The following is a 17941-nucleotide window of genomic DNA, read 5'->3' on the forward strand; positions in this document are numbered from 1 at the left end:
TGAACGCTTGTCTGAGTCGAGACGTTTACACAGCTGCGGCCAGTTATGAAAATGAATTATGATGATTATTTTGTTTTATTCTATTTTATTCACAGCACACGGTAAGATCATAAAGCAGATTCTCTTTCAAAAACTACTGAAACTTTCAAGGGACTCAGAGAAATAATGGATTTGTTTTCTCTGCCATAACTTGCACTTAGTGGATTTCTTTCATCCATTTCGATCCTGCCTTGTATTTTTATATATATATACACATTTTTATATATATATATATATATATTTACAAAGATTGATGTGAGTGTTTGTGAGTCTGTTTGCTTCTATGCATACTGTTTATGTAGGCGCATGAGTGTATATGCGTGTGTTTGCCCGGTTGCCCTGTTTGTGCACTTTTATCCACTTATTGCTTCTAAAGTGTCCTTTGGGGACAAAAGAGAATTACTTCACTGTCTGCTGCATTTAATAACTCCCTGCATGTGTGTGTGAGGGTATTTGCATGTTTGTGTGTGTCTGCACCGTCTGTTCCATTCAGTAACCTTGGTCTTACTGGCTCTATACTGTAAGACTATAAAACATTATGATACTGTAGGAATGTCTCAAACTACAGGGGTTTCTAGCTTTAACTCCCACATACGGCCTTTATTTGACCATTTAATGTACATTTCAGGAAAAAATCCTATGCTTTCTGTGTGGAAAATAAGCTTTATGTGACTTTAATAGCATGATAATGAATAATAAAGCATCTTCTTTGCTATCAAACAAAACCTTATACTACCTGAAATCTGTGTCAGATCGCTTTGTGGCTGTACCACAATCATAGTCCAAATTTGACAATGAAAAACTCATCTTGGTCAAATGGAAAGTGATCTCACCACACACCAGATGTCTAAAACAATCTAAACACAAACAGCTGTACAATGACTTTGTCAAGAATATGCAAAATTATTATTTAAAACCAAAAATGTCTAATCAAAGAATAAGTAAAGACAAGTAAGGATATGGGAAAACATTTGATGCTGGCTTTTGATGTACAATCAATACCAAAGGGCCCTATCTAGAAGTTATTATCTGGAACCAACAAAGTATTTTGCATCTTTCTTCTTTAGGTTTGCTAATGAGCTGTATGTATGTTAAATGTATGTATGTATGTATGTATGCTGCATTTTCCAAACATGTTCCAGAAAAGCTTTTAGAATTTAGAAACTTTTGGAGATCAGTGAAATCTGAACTTTTACAACAGTTATTTGTTCTGGAATAAAACATTTAGTTGCACAGGAGTAAATAAAGTTATTTTTAAAATTATAACTTTGGCCCTTAGTCTTATCAATCAAAACATAAAGAAGAGTTGAAATGTTTCAGTATCAGCAGGAGGCCATATATACCAATTCTGAAATGAGACAAGTCATGCTCTGAGGTAACTATTAAATAATAAAACTTAATAAATATTGTGAAAAATATACTCAAATACATATAAAATAAATCTAATAAACTATACATAGTCCTACTTCTCTTAGTAACATAAACACAATAAATAAATACTACAGTTGCTGATGATACAAAAAACAGTGTGAAAAAGCTTTTAAAATACAACTAATGAGAGACAGATCCCACTTCACACCAGTCTATAAAAGTGAGAGCAAGAATTATGAAAGTGGACGTCCAATTACAGCGATGCAGCTCAAGTCGTTAGTCTATGATGGGTTTACCAGGCTCAGGCTCTTGGCTTGACTCTCACAGGCACAAATTAAGCCCAAAGAATAGGTTGTAAAAGGATAAGTCTTCTTTTTTTTATACCTAAGAAGATTTTCAGATTAATCATAATGAAACAGATGTTCTTAAAGTTCATACAAAGGTCATCTGAGTTCATTTTCGTTGAAAATTGAGCTGTAAGAAAATAAAAAAGTAAAAAAAAAAAAAAAAAAAGTAATCAGACAGCTCATATTTATGTGAGGGGAGAGCAGCTGCTTTATTGAGGACTTTAAGTATCTGAAGTTCTTATTCAGTCTGAGGTCCTCAAGCTGGGGTTTCTCTTACTGTTAAATCTCGTCGAAAAATAAAGGCGACCAGGTTTGTGCTATCAAGGCAACTCTGGAGTTCTTTGCTTATGGATCTGGGGCAAAAACTTTCACAATGCTAGCCATCTGATAAATTTTATTTTACTTTTGTTTTTGTATTTGTTTTTTTGTTTTTTTGTTTTTAATTATCATTTTTTTTACTTCTTGATACATTCCTCTTCTTTTCTCATTTATGTTCTTGTCTTTGTCTCTTATTTTAGTCTTTCTTTCAGGTTTAAATATTAATTTTGCCCATGTCAAACAGGTTCTTACCTTGTAAAAAGTTCTAAAGATAAAAATGTTAACATAATGGGTGATACTTTGGTGCTCTCTGTGCACCAGATGTCATTGAAACTCATTTCAGATATTTTTCTGACAAAAACTAAGAGAAATTAAAACATAATTTCTATGGCATAGATATAGACTTTCAGTAATAAACTTTCAGTCTGCTATCTGCTGTTTACCCAGTATCCAAGGGAGGATGAAACAAACTCTAGAATAATCTGGAACTACATCTAAATGCTTTTGAAGACAAATGTTCAGATTTAATGTAGGCAAAAGTTCCTTCAAAAACTGCTGTAAAATATGTGTACTATTTATCTTGGTCACTACAATAATTTTGACATTAAAAAAGATAAATGTTGAAATTAGTCACTTTATTAGACAAAAGTTATTGGACTGTGTGTGCATTTGCTGAACATACCCGCCTTCAAAGATCTTGATACGGGTTGGTTCGGTGGCAGGCTGTTTGACTGAGACCTCCTTCTCTACCTGCTCCTCTTTCGAATGGTCCCACGATACCACTCCCTTCATCTTCCTCCCAAAATTACTGACATCAACTGGCATCAGCTCAGGCTTCAACTACAGAGACAAAGAAAAAGGAAAGGGGGAAAAGAGATTATTAACTTTGCATGGACACATTTGTTTGTATAACACTGTTTTAAACTTCTATATTTTACATAATTACAGGGCATACCTGATCAAACCTCAACTTCCAGGCCACAGAGGACACCAATTTTCCAGAGCTGGGTGGTGACATGGCTGCGGCTGTGTACATCAAATCAGTGTTTCTCCTCTGTTTGGACCTCAGCAGGGCCAAAGCAGCCTTGGTGCTGAGGTTCAGAGGATTGGGGTTGTATGAGCTTACACACCATGAACTGTAGACAGAGCTACGCAAGGCAGCTTGGGTGCTGTTGGGTTTGGTGTAGTTCAGAAAACACCAGCTAACTCTGCTCATGGTGCGCAGGCTAGGGAATTGAAAAAACTGCTGGACATCCGCCACATCTGTGAGTAGCAGCGTCTGACCCACTGCTCCGGATGATCCTGCGCTTTGGTTGGCAGCTAGCTGAACCAGCATGCTTAGGGGGATTTTACTGGGTGTAGGCTGCTTTGTGTTGTCAGTGTCTTCTGAATCATTGGAGGATACCATGGACTGGGGGCTAGAGTTGGGCTCTGGGACAGAGTCATCCACATCAAGCTCCTCTGGGGAGTCTCGGCCACCTGAAGCTAGGGAACGGTCTGTTACAATCTGGAGAGGAGGGGTGAAGCTATCAACACGGGGTACATCAGGGAGGTGTGGGGCAGAGGAACGGACAGGAATGGCAATCTTGGTGGCAACGGGGAAGTCGTTTAGTGGAGGAGAAGAGGTCATCCTTTCAGAATCCTCCATAGAGCCTTCACTCTTCAGACGGGCTCGCTGACCTCTACCCTGCCCCTTCTCAGGCTTGCTACTGCTTTCAGTTCCACTTAACTCCACGGCACTCATCTCCTTAACAATCTGTCCATACATCCTCTCCTCCTTAACCCTTTTCTGTTGCTTAGTCTCAATGAAGAGCTCCAGAGAGCTGGCAGGGGAAAGCATGCGCTTGCTGCCTCCAATGCCAGATCCTGAGGCATCTGTGGTGGATATGGTGCCTGACGTTAGTGACAGTGGGATCCCTGTGTTGAGGCGCTGTTCTGGCAGTGAATCTGAAACCTTCCAGAGTGGGTAGCGAGGCACGGTGCCATCGGTCTGTCCCAGGAAGTGTGATAGGTTGAAACCTGCCCCACTAATACCTCCTCCAATTCCTCCAGGTGGTTTGCTGACATTCACAACACCTACTGGCTGAGATATATTGCTGTTGTCAGCAACGCCTGGCCTGGTTAACCCTACCCCTGGTACCCCACTGCCATGGGTAGCTATCAGCTGGCTAACACTGGTGTACATAACACTACCAAATGATGGCACATGTGTTTGGATCCGTACAGGAACCAGCATACCAGGTAGAGAGGCCTGGGAGCCCAGGTTCTGAGTGGCAAAGACAGGTTGGATCTGCTGCAGAAGCATGGGGTTGGTGGTGGAGCTGGGCAGGGAGTGCTTGGAGGAATGAGAGACAAAGTTTTGCTGTTGTTGCTGGGACAGGGGAGAGGTGCGAGATGAGAAAGAGGCAGGGTACATCTGAGAGCTTGGATTTTCTAATTTTCCATCATGTGGCTGTGGATCATGGATTTGCTGCATGGAGTGGGGTGGTTGGTCTTTGTGGAGAGGGTGTCCAGGCAGGCTACCTGGTGGCCTGATCTGGAGTTTTTGGAGTTGCTGCTGGGCCTGGAGGGTCAACTGCTGTCGAGGTGTCGGACTGGCCTCCTGGCTCCAGAACAGACCTTGTTGCTGGAAGGAAAGGAAGGGGGGTCCACTCTGGTACTGCTGGATGACTTCCTTGTTCATGACCTCGTGACCTGGATGTTCTCCTTCAGATGATGAGCCCTGGGCTTGCAGGCGATGTTGCTGGGACCTATTATGGAGAAACAGTTGAATAATCATAATATATATTATAAGTAATATAAAATTATAATTTATATAAAAAAATATATACATATAAAAAACAACAACAGCAATTGCTGAAATGTTGCTGAATTTGCATTTCATTTTGTCTGAATTTTGTTCATTCTATCACAGCAAAATAAGAAGGGCTCTCTAATTTGGGGGTTGCACAGGAAAACCTTGATTTGTTACCTGCCATAGAGAGGTTCATCCTGCAAGCTGTCTTCACTGATACTCTGCTGGAGAAGATGCTGGTGGTGCTGTTGGTATTGGTGAGAACCTACACCTGTGCATAAAGCAAAACAACGTATTGTAATATAGTGAAATTGAATTCTTCCCTAAAAACGACATCCAATATGATACTCCCAAATTTTTGTACCAGAAATGTATGTAACTCATTGGACAGAATAAGGTCCAAACATTTCAAATGCAGTCTAGTATATTACATACCCATACACTAGCCTCAGTCTTTGTCTTAGTCAAGTATTTACCAATGCAGCATCATACAGAATCTTAAAAACTCATATAGATAATTTGACAACAAAGTTTTAGTGATAGTAATGCAAGGCTTACCACCAATGCTACTGCCAGCTCTCTTGGTTCTGCACGCTACATCGCTGCTACTGTGAGGAGATCCTGTTTGGCCAGGCCATGCTCCATGTTCCAAACTCTCCTGTTTGATTGACATCTCAGCAACCCCTGGTTCCTGGGTCACTGCCTCTGGATAAACACTCAGTGAAGCCTGTCACATATATGAGAAAGCAAGGAAGTAGAGTTGGTCAGTTGTTATAATGTAAAATTTTGTGATACTTAAGTTAACTGTAAGTGTATTAACGAAGTAACGTTGATATAGTGTAAGGAAATGTAGAAGAAGTAGGTGCTAAGAAACCAGTTTCTAGTGGTGCCTTAAATCTTACTGAACCCTCTTTTTCTTATATCATCTAGGTCAGGGAGGGTACATAGGCACTTAAATTACAGAGTAATGCAGCTGTAACGCTTGTCTAAATGTCCAACCAGAATTTCCAGTCAATTTTTTAAAGAATTACAATAACAGGGAAGTTTTTATGCTACCTGTCGCACAAGATATCCACGCCGGCGTTCCTTCATTGCAGAGGCACTGGAGTATATCTCTCCTTGTCTGGAGGAGGACAAGCTTCCATAGTCAAAGGATTTGCTTCGCATTTCAGGCAACTCTGTGGGCAGCGTGCATGGTGCCTGCTCCGAGGAAGACCTCCTCATCTCCCTCTGTTGGTGGTGGCTGGAGTGACCACTGCCAGGCACCGTCAGGAACTCCGACTGCTTAGGTCCACCACATGATGCCAATGAGTCATCCTGGTTTAGAACCCCCCAAAAAATGTGTTTATAATTTTCCACCTCTTTTTTGACTTATTGGGAACATGCTGTCCTTTACACCGACTTGTGCTACATGACAACATAGTCAGTAAGAGCTATTTCAGGTAAATATCATATAATAATGTTCTATAACCATACTTGAACGTATTAAATATATAATGATGTACCTGTTTGGTGGGTGAGACAGACTTGAGGCCTTCATCTCTGTCAAAGGACATGGAGAAGGAAGAGGAGTGAGACAGGTTGCTCTCCTGACTGGGGCTGCGAGAAAGGCTGGTGCAGGTTGACTCAAAGCTTGATTCCCCAGATGAGTGCTCCATATCTGCCAGGCGCAACCGTTTCTTCTTGGGTGGGAGCTTTTCAGATGGCATTTGGGAGAGTGTGTCACTCCTCTGTGGCAGCTGGAACTCCTCCACATGCTGCTGCTGCTTTTCTGGTTCCTTGGTCAATGGAGCTTCTGTTTCTTTCTCAGGCTTGTCTGGCTCCTCCGTCACCCTGATCTCAGGAACTTGGATGTTGGGTTGTCGGACTAGTTTGTGTGGGATGTGATAAGGCTGGCCAGGTGAGGCTGCAGCTGATGACGAAGAAAGGGAGGCCAGGTCACTGTCACTTTGCAGCTGCTGCTCCATGCTCTCTGTCCTTAGTAGAGCAGATTCAGGACTCAGAGCATCTTCATAGATCTCTGTGTCGGACTGTTCAGAGTACTGGCTAGATGGAGCTTTATCTGAAGGCTGATATCCTGGCTGCTCAAAGGACTCGGACTTCTCAAAGGAATTTGGCCGGCTGAGGGAGTTGGTGTGCTGGATGACTGATATGACATTCCCAGCTGCCTTCCTGCCCTCAGAGTCAGTAAACAGTGCAATGTCCTCAGAGCACATGCTGGCACAGGTATCAAAGCTGTCAGACTGGCTATGAGCGCTGTGAAGAGAGCCTTTCCCTGTTGGGGTGGCTCTAGATCCATCAAGACTACCTTGTTTAAACTCATAGTCCCCTATCATCTCCACTGAACCACTGCAGCTACTGTCGCAGTGCCCTGGGCTGTCTTCTTCATCCCCAACACTCTTCTCTTTCCTCCTTTTTCTTGTGGCAGTTTCTGAAATGCTAACTTTAGTACCATATGAGCTGTAGGCAATGTGTTCTTGGACTCCTGAGCTGCGCTCACCAATTTTCATACCCAGAGATGAAGCTACATTCTTGGGCATGTGTCCATAGCCCTCAGCCTCACCTACATGGGCTTCATTGGCTGAATGTTCAAATGCAGCCTGTCTTCTGAGTCTGCGAGGTGGGTAAAACACATCATCCGATGTCATCATCTCATCGAAGGAGTGGCTGCCTCGAATCCCTGGTGGGACACTTAGGGTAGGAGGGGAGGAAGTTGGCATTGAGTTACTCCTAATAAGGGTCCCAGAATCTGACGGAGGCTCCAGAAGCCCCGTACTACTTTGACAGGGTCCTGTTGGATACTGCTTGGGATCTCCGGAGACTCCAACATCCCCTCTGAAACAGATATGATCCTCAGCTATCTTCCCCATGTCCAGAATAGCGCCTGATTGATTTAAGCCAGCCAAGCTGCTAGGGTCTGCCCCTGCCATGCCCACTGTGATAGACTGTCTGGATCTGGAGTTGGGTCGGTAGTACCAAGTCCGACCAAACATTATCTCTTCATACGTCTTGACATTAGTATTTGGAGGGCTGATCTGCTGCTCTGCACTCTCAGAGCGTGAAAAGTAGCCAGAGTCTGTGCTGCCTTTGCTGTGAGGACTAAGAAGGTTCAGGGACTGGGACATGGCAGAGTCACAGTCCTGGCCCTTTTTCTCGTTTAGCCTTAGGGCCAAACGTTGTTTGATGGTGGGGGAGTCATCTAGTGAATGTGCTCTTCCACCAACCTGTGATGCCAACATGTGGTGTGACCCCTTTATGTCCTGAAAGGGTGGGCACTCCATCCCTGTGGAGGGGACTCCCCCAGGCTTGGGGACAATAAGGATAGGCACTTTCATAGACCCCACCGGCAGCTCTTCAGCTGAGTCTGCATATGCTGGTTCTACACCACCTATACAGTGAGAAAGAGTGGCGCATAACATAGAGTAGAGGATGAAAAAGCAGAAGGGTTGAATAAAACTTTTAGTAAAAAAGATGGACATGTAGGCAGTGAATGAGTGCAACTGAACAAAATAAATTGGTGAAATGAATCTACTTGATCCTGGAAATCTGTGTGTGATACCTTTTATACGTTTGGGGTATTCAACATTGCAGTTGAACAGAGTCAGGCAGTGTAAACAATAAAAATCAATATGTATAATTGTAAACTGGAACTGGTTTTTAAAATTGAAAAAATATAAATAATAAATCCTTATTTTTTCAGGTTTTGATCATTAGGAAAGAAAACCCATACCAAGCAGCAGTTTATGCATCTTAACACCTATTGATTTTACTGAAACAGTTTTGGGAAACTAGCCATAGGGTCAGAGACAGGCAGGTCTTTACGATTTTTTATGGATGATTCTCAGGATGGTAAACTTTCAGAATGTGTCTTGTTCAGGGAAAATTACCTGTATTCTTGTCAGCTTCAAAGGAGATCTGTGGGATGGGACTGTCTTTATCCGTCAGCATGGTGGAGCCCTCCACACCTTCCTCATCTGTGTCGGTACTCTGCTCTCCATCTGAATGGACCTCAGCCTCGCCCACTGGTGATGCCTGGTCCATGTCCCCACTGCGGGCCACAGCTAGCTCTGAAAATGGTACGAGTCCAGCCTTGATGGCATGAGCGTGGGACTTGCGATGCTTGTAAAGGTTACTCTTGGTTTTGAAGGAAAAGCCACAGGGTACACAAGGATATGGCCTCTCTCCAGTATGTGAGCGGATGTGCTTCTTCAGGACACTGGGCTTGGCGCAAGCTCGACCACAATAGTGACAGATGTACTTACCAGGCTTTTTCGGCTTCTGCTCTTTTTTATTATAGCCCTCCTCTCCAGGCTCAGGGCCTGACTGAGAGTACTGTCCAAAGGAACTAGGTAAACTGGGGGATTTCTGGCGGGGAAACCTCCCTGCCCCAGCCCCATGAGGGTGCGTGTGTCCTGGATGTCCAACAGGGTACAAGTCATCACAGGGCAACTGACCAGCAAATGGCCAGGCATGTGGCTCTAGTCCTGGCTGGGGTTTGGCTCCTGAGAGGAAGCGCTCAGTTTGGGGGTGCTGAGGGTACGGCTGGCCCAACTGGTAGGAGTATCCCCTTGGAAACCCCTGAGCAAAGGGCCCTTGGGGGTCTTGAGATGGCGGCCCTCCTATGGCCCCAGATAGCAGCTTTCCAGAATTCCCTGTAAATGCGTACTTCTGCTGGGGTGCTGATCCCCCGGTGGCACCACAGGGCAAACTCTCACGGTGTTTTGCCTCTGGGTCAGCAAAAGTGCTTCGTTTGGTGGTTGCAGAGGGCTCGGACGCCCACTTTCTTTGAAGAGGCATTTTCTCCTTCACTGGTTCCTTATTAGAGCATTTCTGCCCAGTGGCAGCCGATTCACGAGCCTCCATTTTTGTGAAGCTCTTCTGTGGGTTAGAAGAGGGAGGAAAGAGGGGATAGTGGGGGGGTTGGGAGGGCAGGGTCTGTAGGGTTACAAGGTCCCAAAACTACCAGGCATGATAGCTGAACCTTTGAGGGCAACAAGTTCACAGAAACAGGAAGTACTCGTCCATTGCTGAAATAGACTGATTGTAAAGCCAGGCTGGAAACAGGAATTAGGAAGTGGAAATAAAAGGGGAGCTTTAGTGGATAACATCAGAAATATTTCTCTCCTTTTGCCATTTTGTAAACACGCCACTGTTGTTGTGCGTCGTTTTTCTGTCCAGTTCATCTAAAGGCAGAAGAATCCTTGAGTGATCTGGAGAGGACACAAAGAGAAGAAAAATGTTTGGTGACTTGTGGAGCACATTTTAAGTCAGCAGTGGTGGTCAACAACACACTGAATTTAATCAAAGGGTAAATACTAACTTTTCTTTAAGGGAAAGTGCTTGTAGATCTTCTTTCTGTAGCTTCAAAAGTCATTCAGTTTTCTCACCAAAAGACCTGCAGCAAAACAAAAGAGTGAATCATCAGTACAATTCAAAACTCAATGACGGCACAGATGATTATTTAACCTATAGCCTGATACCTCTCTCTTACCATAAGTTGGTTTTGTGTTGAAACCTTGAAGTAATTTACAAAAAGATGTAACATACTGACTGCTAAGTGCAACACAACACCATATACTTTGTTGTACAGAGAGGGCTCACTAAGTTGTCAAGTACATGCCTGATGTGCGAATGTAAATGTCATTGATTGCTCAGTTAGTTGCTTCACACAGGAATCCATCTGTGCTTTTTGCCTTCTCCACCCCTTCCTCCTCCCTCCCTCCCGCCCTCCCTCCTCCTTCCACTCAGTGAGTCACCGATGCAAAGCAAACCCACGCTGTTCCTAAAAAGACACAAAGGCTTATAAATAGCACTGTGGAAGTGACGTCGGAGTGTCATAATGTGTGTAGGCGTCCAAAAAGGCCAAGTCGAAGAGCAGCCATCAGCACCAGCACCTTTCCTTCCTCTCTGGGTGTCATAATTTGATCTAACTTGGTATGTACTTGTTCAGAGAGCAAACAAGAGAGCACACACACACACACACACACACACACACACACACACACACACACACACACACAGAACTGAAAAGAGACACACACATACATGGATACAGTACTGATGGGCATTGCAACTGCACTGCAAACACTGCAGTAGACACAGTGTATATGAGTGTGTTTCCGTTGTTTAACGTTTCTTAACCACACCAACACCTGACAGCAGATGAAGAACAGTCGCATTGCACACACACAAACGCCTGCTGAAGTTGCAGTTTTGCTTTGTATTTTCTCATCTCAGGGTTCAAACAACCTCCCCCGCTCTCTGATTGCGACACACACACACACACACACACACACACACACACATTCACATCTACAGTATACACACACAATGTGGCCTTGGTGCTAGTAAGCAGGGCTCAATGACGTGTGTGTCTGGGGGCCCAATGTGAGATCTATAAATAGCACTTGAGGAAAACATACTGTATTCTTAGCAGCAGGAATGTTAACTTTGGGCTACCTTGTGCTATTCACACGCAGCTCCCTACACACACAAACATACACACTCGCACAAACACACACCAGAAACATTAGCTCAGACCTGGGTCATATTTTAATGTTTTCCATGGTGTTAAGAGTGCAAGAATGTGGTCTGACTCCTCTGCCAGAATCAAACACAGGATGATGCTGATTGGTTAGTAGGAGGGTCAGCTGACATAACTACAGGCAAATGGAGATCATCTGTGGTGACAACTTGGAGATAAAGTTGGTGCTAACAATACTGTGTGTGGTACTATTTTCTGTTTTTGCACCAGCATTGCATTATGCTATCATCAGACACCCACAGGAAGAAAATAACTTCACATCCGGGACATAAACCCAAGAACACGTCACCAAAATCATGTCTTCTATACGTCTAGCAAAGCGAATCAAAATCTATCTGTCTTTGGATTTAACAAGACTAACAAGTACCTCTAACCTATAGTTAAATAATGGCTACAAGAGAAAACCTAACCCTCACATTGTTTTTATTTCCATTGTAACAAATTTGCCTGATTTCACCAAATTAATTTCTGCTGCTGGGTATAGCCTTTTGTTTTTCACACAGACTATTTTAGTTCAAAATATAGATACTCTGAAACCTGGACTCACCAATGAAAGTTAAAGCTCTCTTTTATCTCAACCTAAACAGCCACATTAGCTTCTCGATTACTGATTTCTGGCTACTGAAGTTCTCAAAATGTAAACACTTACTGAAACTCTTGCTGACATTCGGAATCACAGAAGGATGAACCCTGCTGTTGCACCTTTACCATCTGCAATCATACACACCTCGACAGCTATCTGACCTCCTGACACACACACCCATAATAACCCAGGAGTGAGTATGGCCATGAAGCATGCAGATAATTCTCGACAAAACTGCAATTTAACCTTACATAAGGTGACTGTTTTTTTAATGAAACTGTTGAATGGTCGCAGTCTGGAGAGTGAGTGGGAGCACGTAGTGAATGGCTTACATAAAGCTTTATTCATACATGCACCGACACAACCTGCCCCAGTTCCTGTGCGTAGGAGAGACATAACTATTGGTGTGTATGTGTATGAGCGTGGGAAGAGTGTGTACCAGTTGTGTGTGTTTGTGTGTAGGCTGGCAAAGGGCATGACGAGACACCCAAGTTGTAGGTAGGTCAGAAAAAGGCGCATTCAGAGGCTATACTCAGAGGTAAAAATAGTAAGGCACACACTCACACAAAGTGATTTATCAGAATGCTTTAAATAACCAGAGTTACTCAACATAAAGTAGCAAAGATCAGTTCAGCTTCCATAGACATGAAAATAGATCTAGGTGGTGTTTTATACCCACTGCATGCTTTTCTTAGAATATCACACATGATCTAAGGGGTTTTTTTGTGTTTATGTGTAGGTAATTTGAGTGATCCATGCACCATAATGTATCTTGAGTTGTCCAATCACAAGAAGAAAGTTCTAAACACAGGCTTGATAGCATAGAAACGTTAATGAGGAATTGGGATCTGACCGGGATGTCTGGGATTGTGTGATGTGAGGTGAATGCAAACACCTCCATTCAGTGAACAACCACTGATTTGTTTATGGTTACGTTCAAACTCGTTACGCTAATTAAAAGGTCTTGGTATTGGGAGAACGATAAAGAAAGGAGAATCCTCAGCTCACAAGTAGACCATTTATTACGTATTAGTACCATTTACTGATTGCTTGAAAATATTTGGATAGGGTTGGGTATCATTTGAAATTTTGACGATACTGGAGTTTTGGTACCTTTCTTTAACCAATTCCTTAAGGGGGTTGTGCATTAACTTAGCTGCTGTACTGCTGTGCAGTAGCTGTCATGTGCCTACCTAAAAATGGAACTACACATTGGGGCTACAGTGGTTGAGTAGATACCAGCCAAAGACCTATAATTGGTCAGCTTGGGCTGCTTTGGTTTTCTGTGTCAAGTTAATGATGCTGGAGGAGATAATGATGTTAATAGTGAAGACAGCATACAGCAGGTTGAAGCCAGGCACAGAAATTCTCTTTTTCAGCAACACACAAGTAGGACAAGTACAAGCTGCGATCGCTGCTCTCTTTCACAGTGAATGAAAGAATGTCAACAACGGCTGAATGGCAGTAGTCTCCTATTCAGTAATGATTCAATGCTAAATGTGCATTGTATATTACTGTGGAAAAAATGTATCAGCACATTCCTCTAGTGTAGTGGTGATTCTATCAATGGTTGAAATCCAACATAGAGCTATAAATCAAAAGTTGTGGGTATCTACAGAATGACTGCTGTTCACCCTTTGTGTCAAGTATTTACTCAACTTTACTTGAAATGTAAACAAAACGCTCCAAAAAAAAAAAGCAATAAAATGTCTGAGCGTCAGAATTTTGTGTGGTTTGTCTGATGGCGGCCTTTCCGAGATCACCTGTTCCTCAAGCCGTTCATACAATAGAGCAGGAAATCTCAGCTGTGTCTCAATATTCCAAATTTGTTTGGGCAAGATTTTCCCTAAACCTCTCGTGCATGACAAGACAGACGTTCAAATGTTGTAAATGAGATTCAAGAGAACTGAGGTGCATGCAGGTATGTACAAGTACACTCGTACACGCACATATTCCCAAACCCTGGAGGTATGAATCCTGTGTGGGCTTTAACCATGCAGTAAGAACAGAAGGCTGTGTGTGTGTGTGTGTGTGTGTGTGTGTGTGTGTGTGTGTGTGTGTGTGTGTGTGTGTGTGTGTGTGTGTGTGTGTGTGAGTGAGAGCTCCATGAAGTGTGTGGGAGGCTGTTCAATCCTGAGGGCCGAAGGCACTCTCTCTCTCTCTTTCTTGTTCGCTCTCTCTTTCACTTCATTTCAACCAGCTTCACTGGAATGACAGTCTGGAATAATGTTGCCAAAACGACAAGATAATAGATCAACATTTGTGCAAATCCCCTTTCCTCCTTGTATCATTATCAGCGTGTGTGTCTGAGTGTGTGTGTGTTTCAGATCAGGGCGGCGATGCATTCATCTCTCTCTCGCTGACACACACACACACACACACACACACACACACACACACACACACACACACACACACACACTCACCAATAATCCCTCTCCTACAGTGTCTTGTTCAGATATGCAGTAGATAAGCCTCTCATTTACTTTCAATGAAAGACCCAGACGAGGGCAGAGCTGGTTGCTGGTATAGCTGTGTGTGTGTGTGTGTGTGTGTGTGTGTGTGTGGTGGCTAGTTATTCTCAAATTGGCCCGCCAGGGTGCCGCATACCAACTGGAATGGTTGGAATTCCTGTGACACAAAAACAGAGAGAAAGTATCTTTGTGTGTCTGTGGGTGTGTGTGTTTCTCTTGCCCTGTCTGTCACCCTTTTGCATATGCAGCATAATGTATTTCTAATCACAAAACCACACAGGGAACACAATTAAACAATGGATGTACTGCATGGGATTAATGTTTCATATTTGATACTGTAGGATGCGAGGTGAGGAAGAAGGATACAGGATAAGAAATATGGAGACAATGCAGTAAAGGGGAGAGGGACACAGGGGAATACAGCAGGGGACGCTGGGTGAAGTAGAAAAGGTAAATAATGCACTGAGAGAATAAGCATGCAGGGATAAAGCAGAAGGGAAAAAAAGACCTATAGGGGGAAATTATGTTACAGTAGAAGGGCAGCAAAACAAGACAGGAAAGAATCAAGGACAGGAAATGGAAATGAGGATCAAGAAACATAAGAGAACATGATGATGATGAAAAGAAGAGAAAAGGAAAGCTAAAAACAACACAAGGGAACATGGATGCTTGTGAGGGAACAAGTGTAAAAGAGGCAAGAGGGCAAGTATATAGAGGACAGAACAGTGATTCAGGAAAGGGACAGAGAAGAGGGAACAAAGAGGGAACAATAAAAAGAAAAAATGAAGGAAAATGGGCATATGGGAGAGGCAACAGCACCACTGCAAAGGATAACAGAACAGACACAAACTACAAGAGAAGAACAAGAAGAGGTCAAGTAAAAGGGAACACAGACCCAAGAAAGGGTATAGATGAGGGAATAAGGGTACAGCATAAAAAAAAGAAAGCAGGGGAGAGAACAAAGAGGCTAAAAGCAGACCAAGGAGAGAAAAAAAAAAAGACCAAAGGAACAGGGGAGGGTATAAATGAGGGAACAAGTGCGCAACAACATGACCTGAACCATCCAGAGATGAGGAAACAAATAACAAAGGACACATCAGAGTAAGGATAAAGCAGAGGGAATAAGGACTCAGATCAGGGAATATGGATGCAAAAGAGTAAACTAGGAGACTAAGGCAGGAAAGACATGATGAAACAAAAACCAAAGAAAAGGTACAAATGAGGGAACAAGGACACAACAGACTAAACCAGGGAGAAAATTAGGAAACTAAAACCAAAGAAAGGGGAAAAGGGTACAATGAGGGAACAAGGACACAGAGTTAATGTTGTGTTTTGAAATGGGGCGTAGCCGGTAGGTATGAAAGTCATGCCAGCTGATATCACGTTACTGTACCACCACTCTCCTCACACACACACACACACACACACACACACACACACACACACACACACACACACACACACACCAAATACATGTATGCATGGATTAGACACTCTCTCTCACACACACACAAAGGCCAGGTTCGTATTTCTGAGTGGTAGGCGAAGTGTTCTGGTTTGGGTGGTCAGACATTGTGTAAATTATTTAAACATGTTACTAATGGTTTCCATTCAGTGATTAACCACTTTGTACAGCCAGAGAGCGGGAGCGGGGGCGATGGAGGGCAGCTGGCACTGTGCTTGTTTTTTGGCTCTGCTCTGTTTGGCCCCAACTGGACCAAAACCACACACACCTCCATTAAAACACTACCTTTGTTTTACCTGGAGGAATACAGAAGTTACTGGAACAATAAATTGGACTGAAGAGGGTGTGTGCATGTATATGGGAATTGGTCCATCTACTGGCATAATAACATATATATTATTCAATTGTCCTCTATCTATCTCTAGATGTAAGTTAATGGTGATTCATTACAGCCCAGTACTTAGCCCATAGTTGCCATGTGCAAATACAGTAGAAAGCGACAATTTTGCTGCCAGTGGATGGAAGAAAAACTATTTTTCTCGCTCTGGCCCTACAAAGCTCTGAAATAAGAATAATAGAAATTTGGATATGGGCAGCCATACAGAGGTGTGGAAGCAGGCTAGTCCAGGTTTGCAGACCTGATTACATTTCATACTGTACACCTCATCTCTAATTTATGTATACATTCAATGAGTTTTATATACCTTTAAACAACCAAAATAAAATACATGATATTGACAATATTAAAAATAAAGTCTGTAGATTATATTAGAAAGAAAAAAACACTCAAAAACAATAACAACAAATCAAACTAAATAAGAAAACACCAGTCAAACACTTTTGACCTCTGATTGAAAAAGACACAATGAACTCTATAGTGTAAAAACAGCATTGTGGTTTGACAGGATTATTATAATCTAACTGAAATGTGAAGAAAGGCAGTTATGTCTGAGAGAAAACATCCCCTTTTAGTTTCTGGGTGAAAACAAAACAGTATGTGTGTGAACCGCAAGCAGGCCGAATGCAGGTCGCTGCAAAGTTAAATTTAAAACACTTTAAGACCTTCTCGGTGCCAGTCCAAATAAAATTTAGGGCCAATTTCACCCCCCGCCAGTAGTTTTATAAATAAAAATACACTTGCTCAGCAGTTATATTACAATACCTGCTTTCTTACATCAGGACGGGTAAAAGTTTTATGCAACTTTGTGTTGATAATTAAAAAGTCATGTGAAATATGCTGTTTTCTCAAAAGGCTTACATCTGAGTGGAAATTAGAAACATCACCTTCTTTCTTCATCATCTACACCTACTGTCCCCTTGAGCAAGGCAGGTGACGGCCAAGAGCAGGAGGTTGTGGTTTCACCAGTAAGCCCCCAGCGTTACATGTGTGTAACTTTACAAGTGTGAAGAAGATGTTTGCAGCAGGTGAACGCGTGGATTTACCTATACTGACTCACCTTCTCAATGGAATCTCACTATTTTTATGTCAGGAATGACTCAATGTTCGTCAGTGTTCGGGAGGAATTCGATGTGCGTCAAACCAAATGAGTCAAAGTCTTTGTTTATATTTTAATCTAGAGCCATTTATAGGAATATACACCTTCTCTATTCCCATTTTCCTTCAACTTGTCTCCTCTATTTCTATTTCTGTTGCTCACTTCCTACATTTCCCAGAGAGCTTTTTTGACAACCTGCAAAGAAAGTGCCTGAGCTGGTTGCTGTCACCTCTGGGTTAGATGTGTAGGTGGACAGAGAGCTTTTTTCAGTTGAAATAGAGTGAGGCTTTCTCGTAACTTGTCCTGTCTTTTACTGGAGCTGCATTGAATTCTGGTCTATTTTCTGCTCTTGTGGGTGCAGAAATCAGCCTCTCTTCCTCTTTAACAATGGATTTTTACCTGTGAGTGTTAAACTGAACTGGAAGAAGGCAGCTCCAGAAAGAAGCTCTCACCCTCTGAAGGAGCTATATTATACCTGGAAGAGCAATTGTACTGTCAGCTGACAATTAA

General features: G+C 42.7%; 1 protein-coding gene across 2 annotated transcripts in view; it reads right to left on the bottom strand.

Moving 5' to 3' along the window:
* The window catches only part of hivep2a (HIVEP zinc finger 2a), a 97047-nt gene that overhangs the window by 11051 nt on the left and 68055 nt on the right, over positions 1-17941 (bottom strand). For both annotated transcript variants that reach the window (XM_051408377.1, XM_051408378.1), the window contains 8 exons: positions 10190-10264; positions 8757-10079; positions 6375-8257; positions 5926-6186; positions 5428-5596; positions 5047-5140; positions 3031-4825; positions 2758-2915 (listed from right to left, as the gene is read on the bottom strand). In XM_051408377.1, the coding sequence (XP_051264337.1) occupies positions 2758-2915; positions 3031-4825; positions 5047-5140; positions 5428-5596; positions 5926-6186; positions 6375-8257; positions 8757-9732 (5336 nt within the window). In that variant the 5' untranslated portion in view covers positions 9733-10079; positions 10190-10264. The remainder of the gene's footprint in view (positions 1-2757; positions 2916-3030; positions 4826-5046; positions 5141-5427; positions 5597-5925; positions 6187-6374; positions 8258-8756; positions 10080-10189; positions 10265-17941) is intronic.

The sequence above is a fragment of the Dicentrarchus labrax genome, unplaced genomic scaffold (assembly GCF_905237075.1).
Source record: "Dicentrarchus labrax unplaced genomic scaffold, dlabrax2021, whole genome shotgun sequence".
Lineage (NCBI taxonomy): Eukaryota > Metazoa > Chordata > Actinopteri > Moronidae > Dicentrarchus > Dicentrarchus labrax.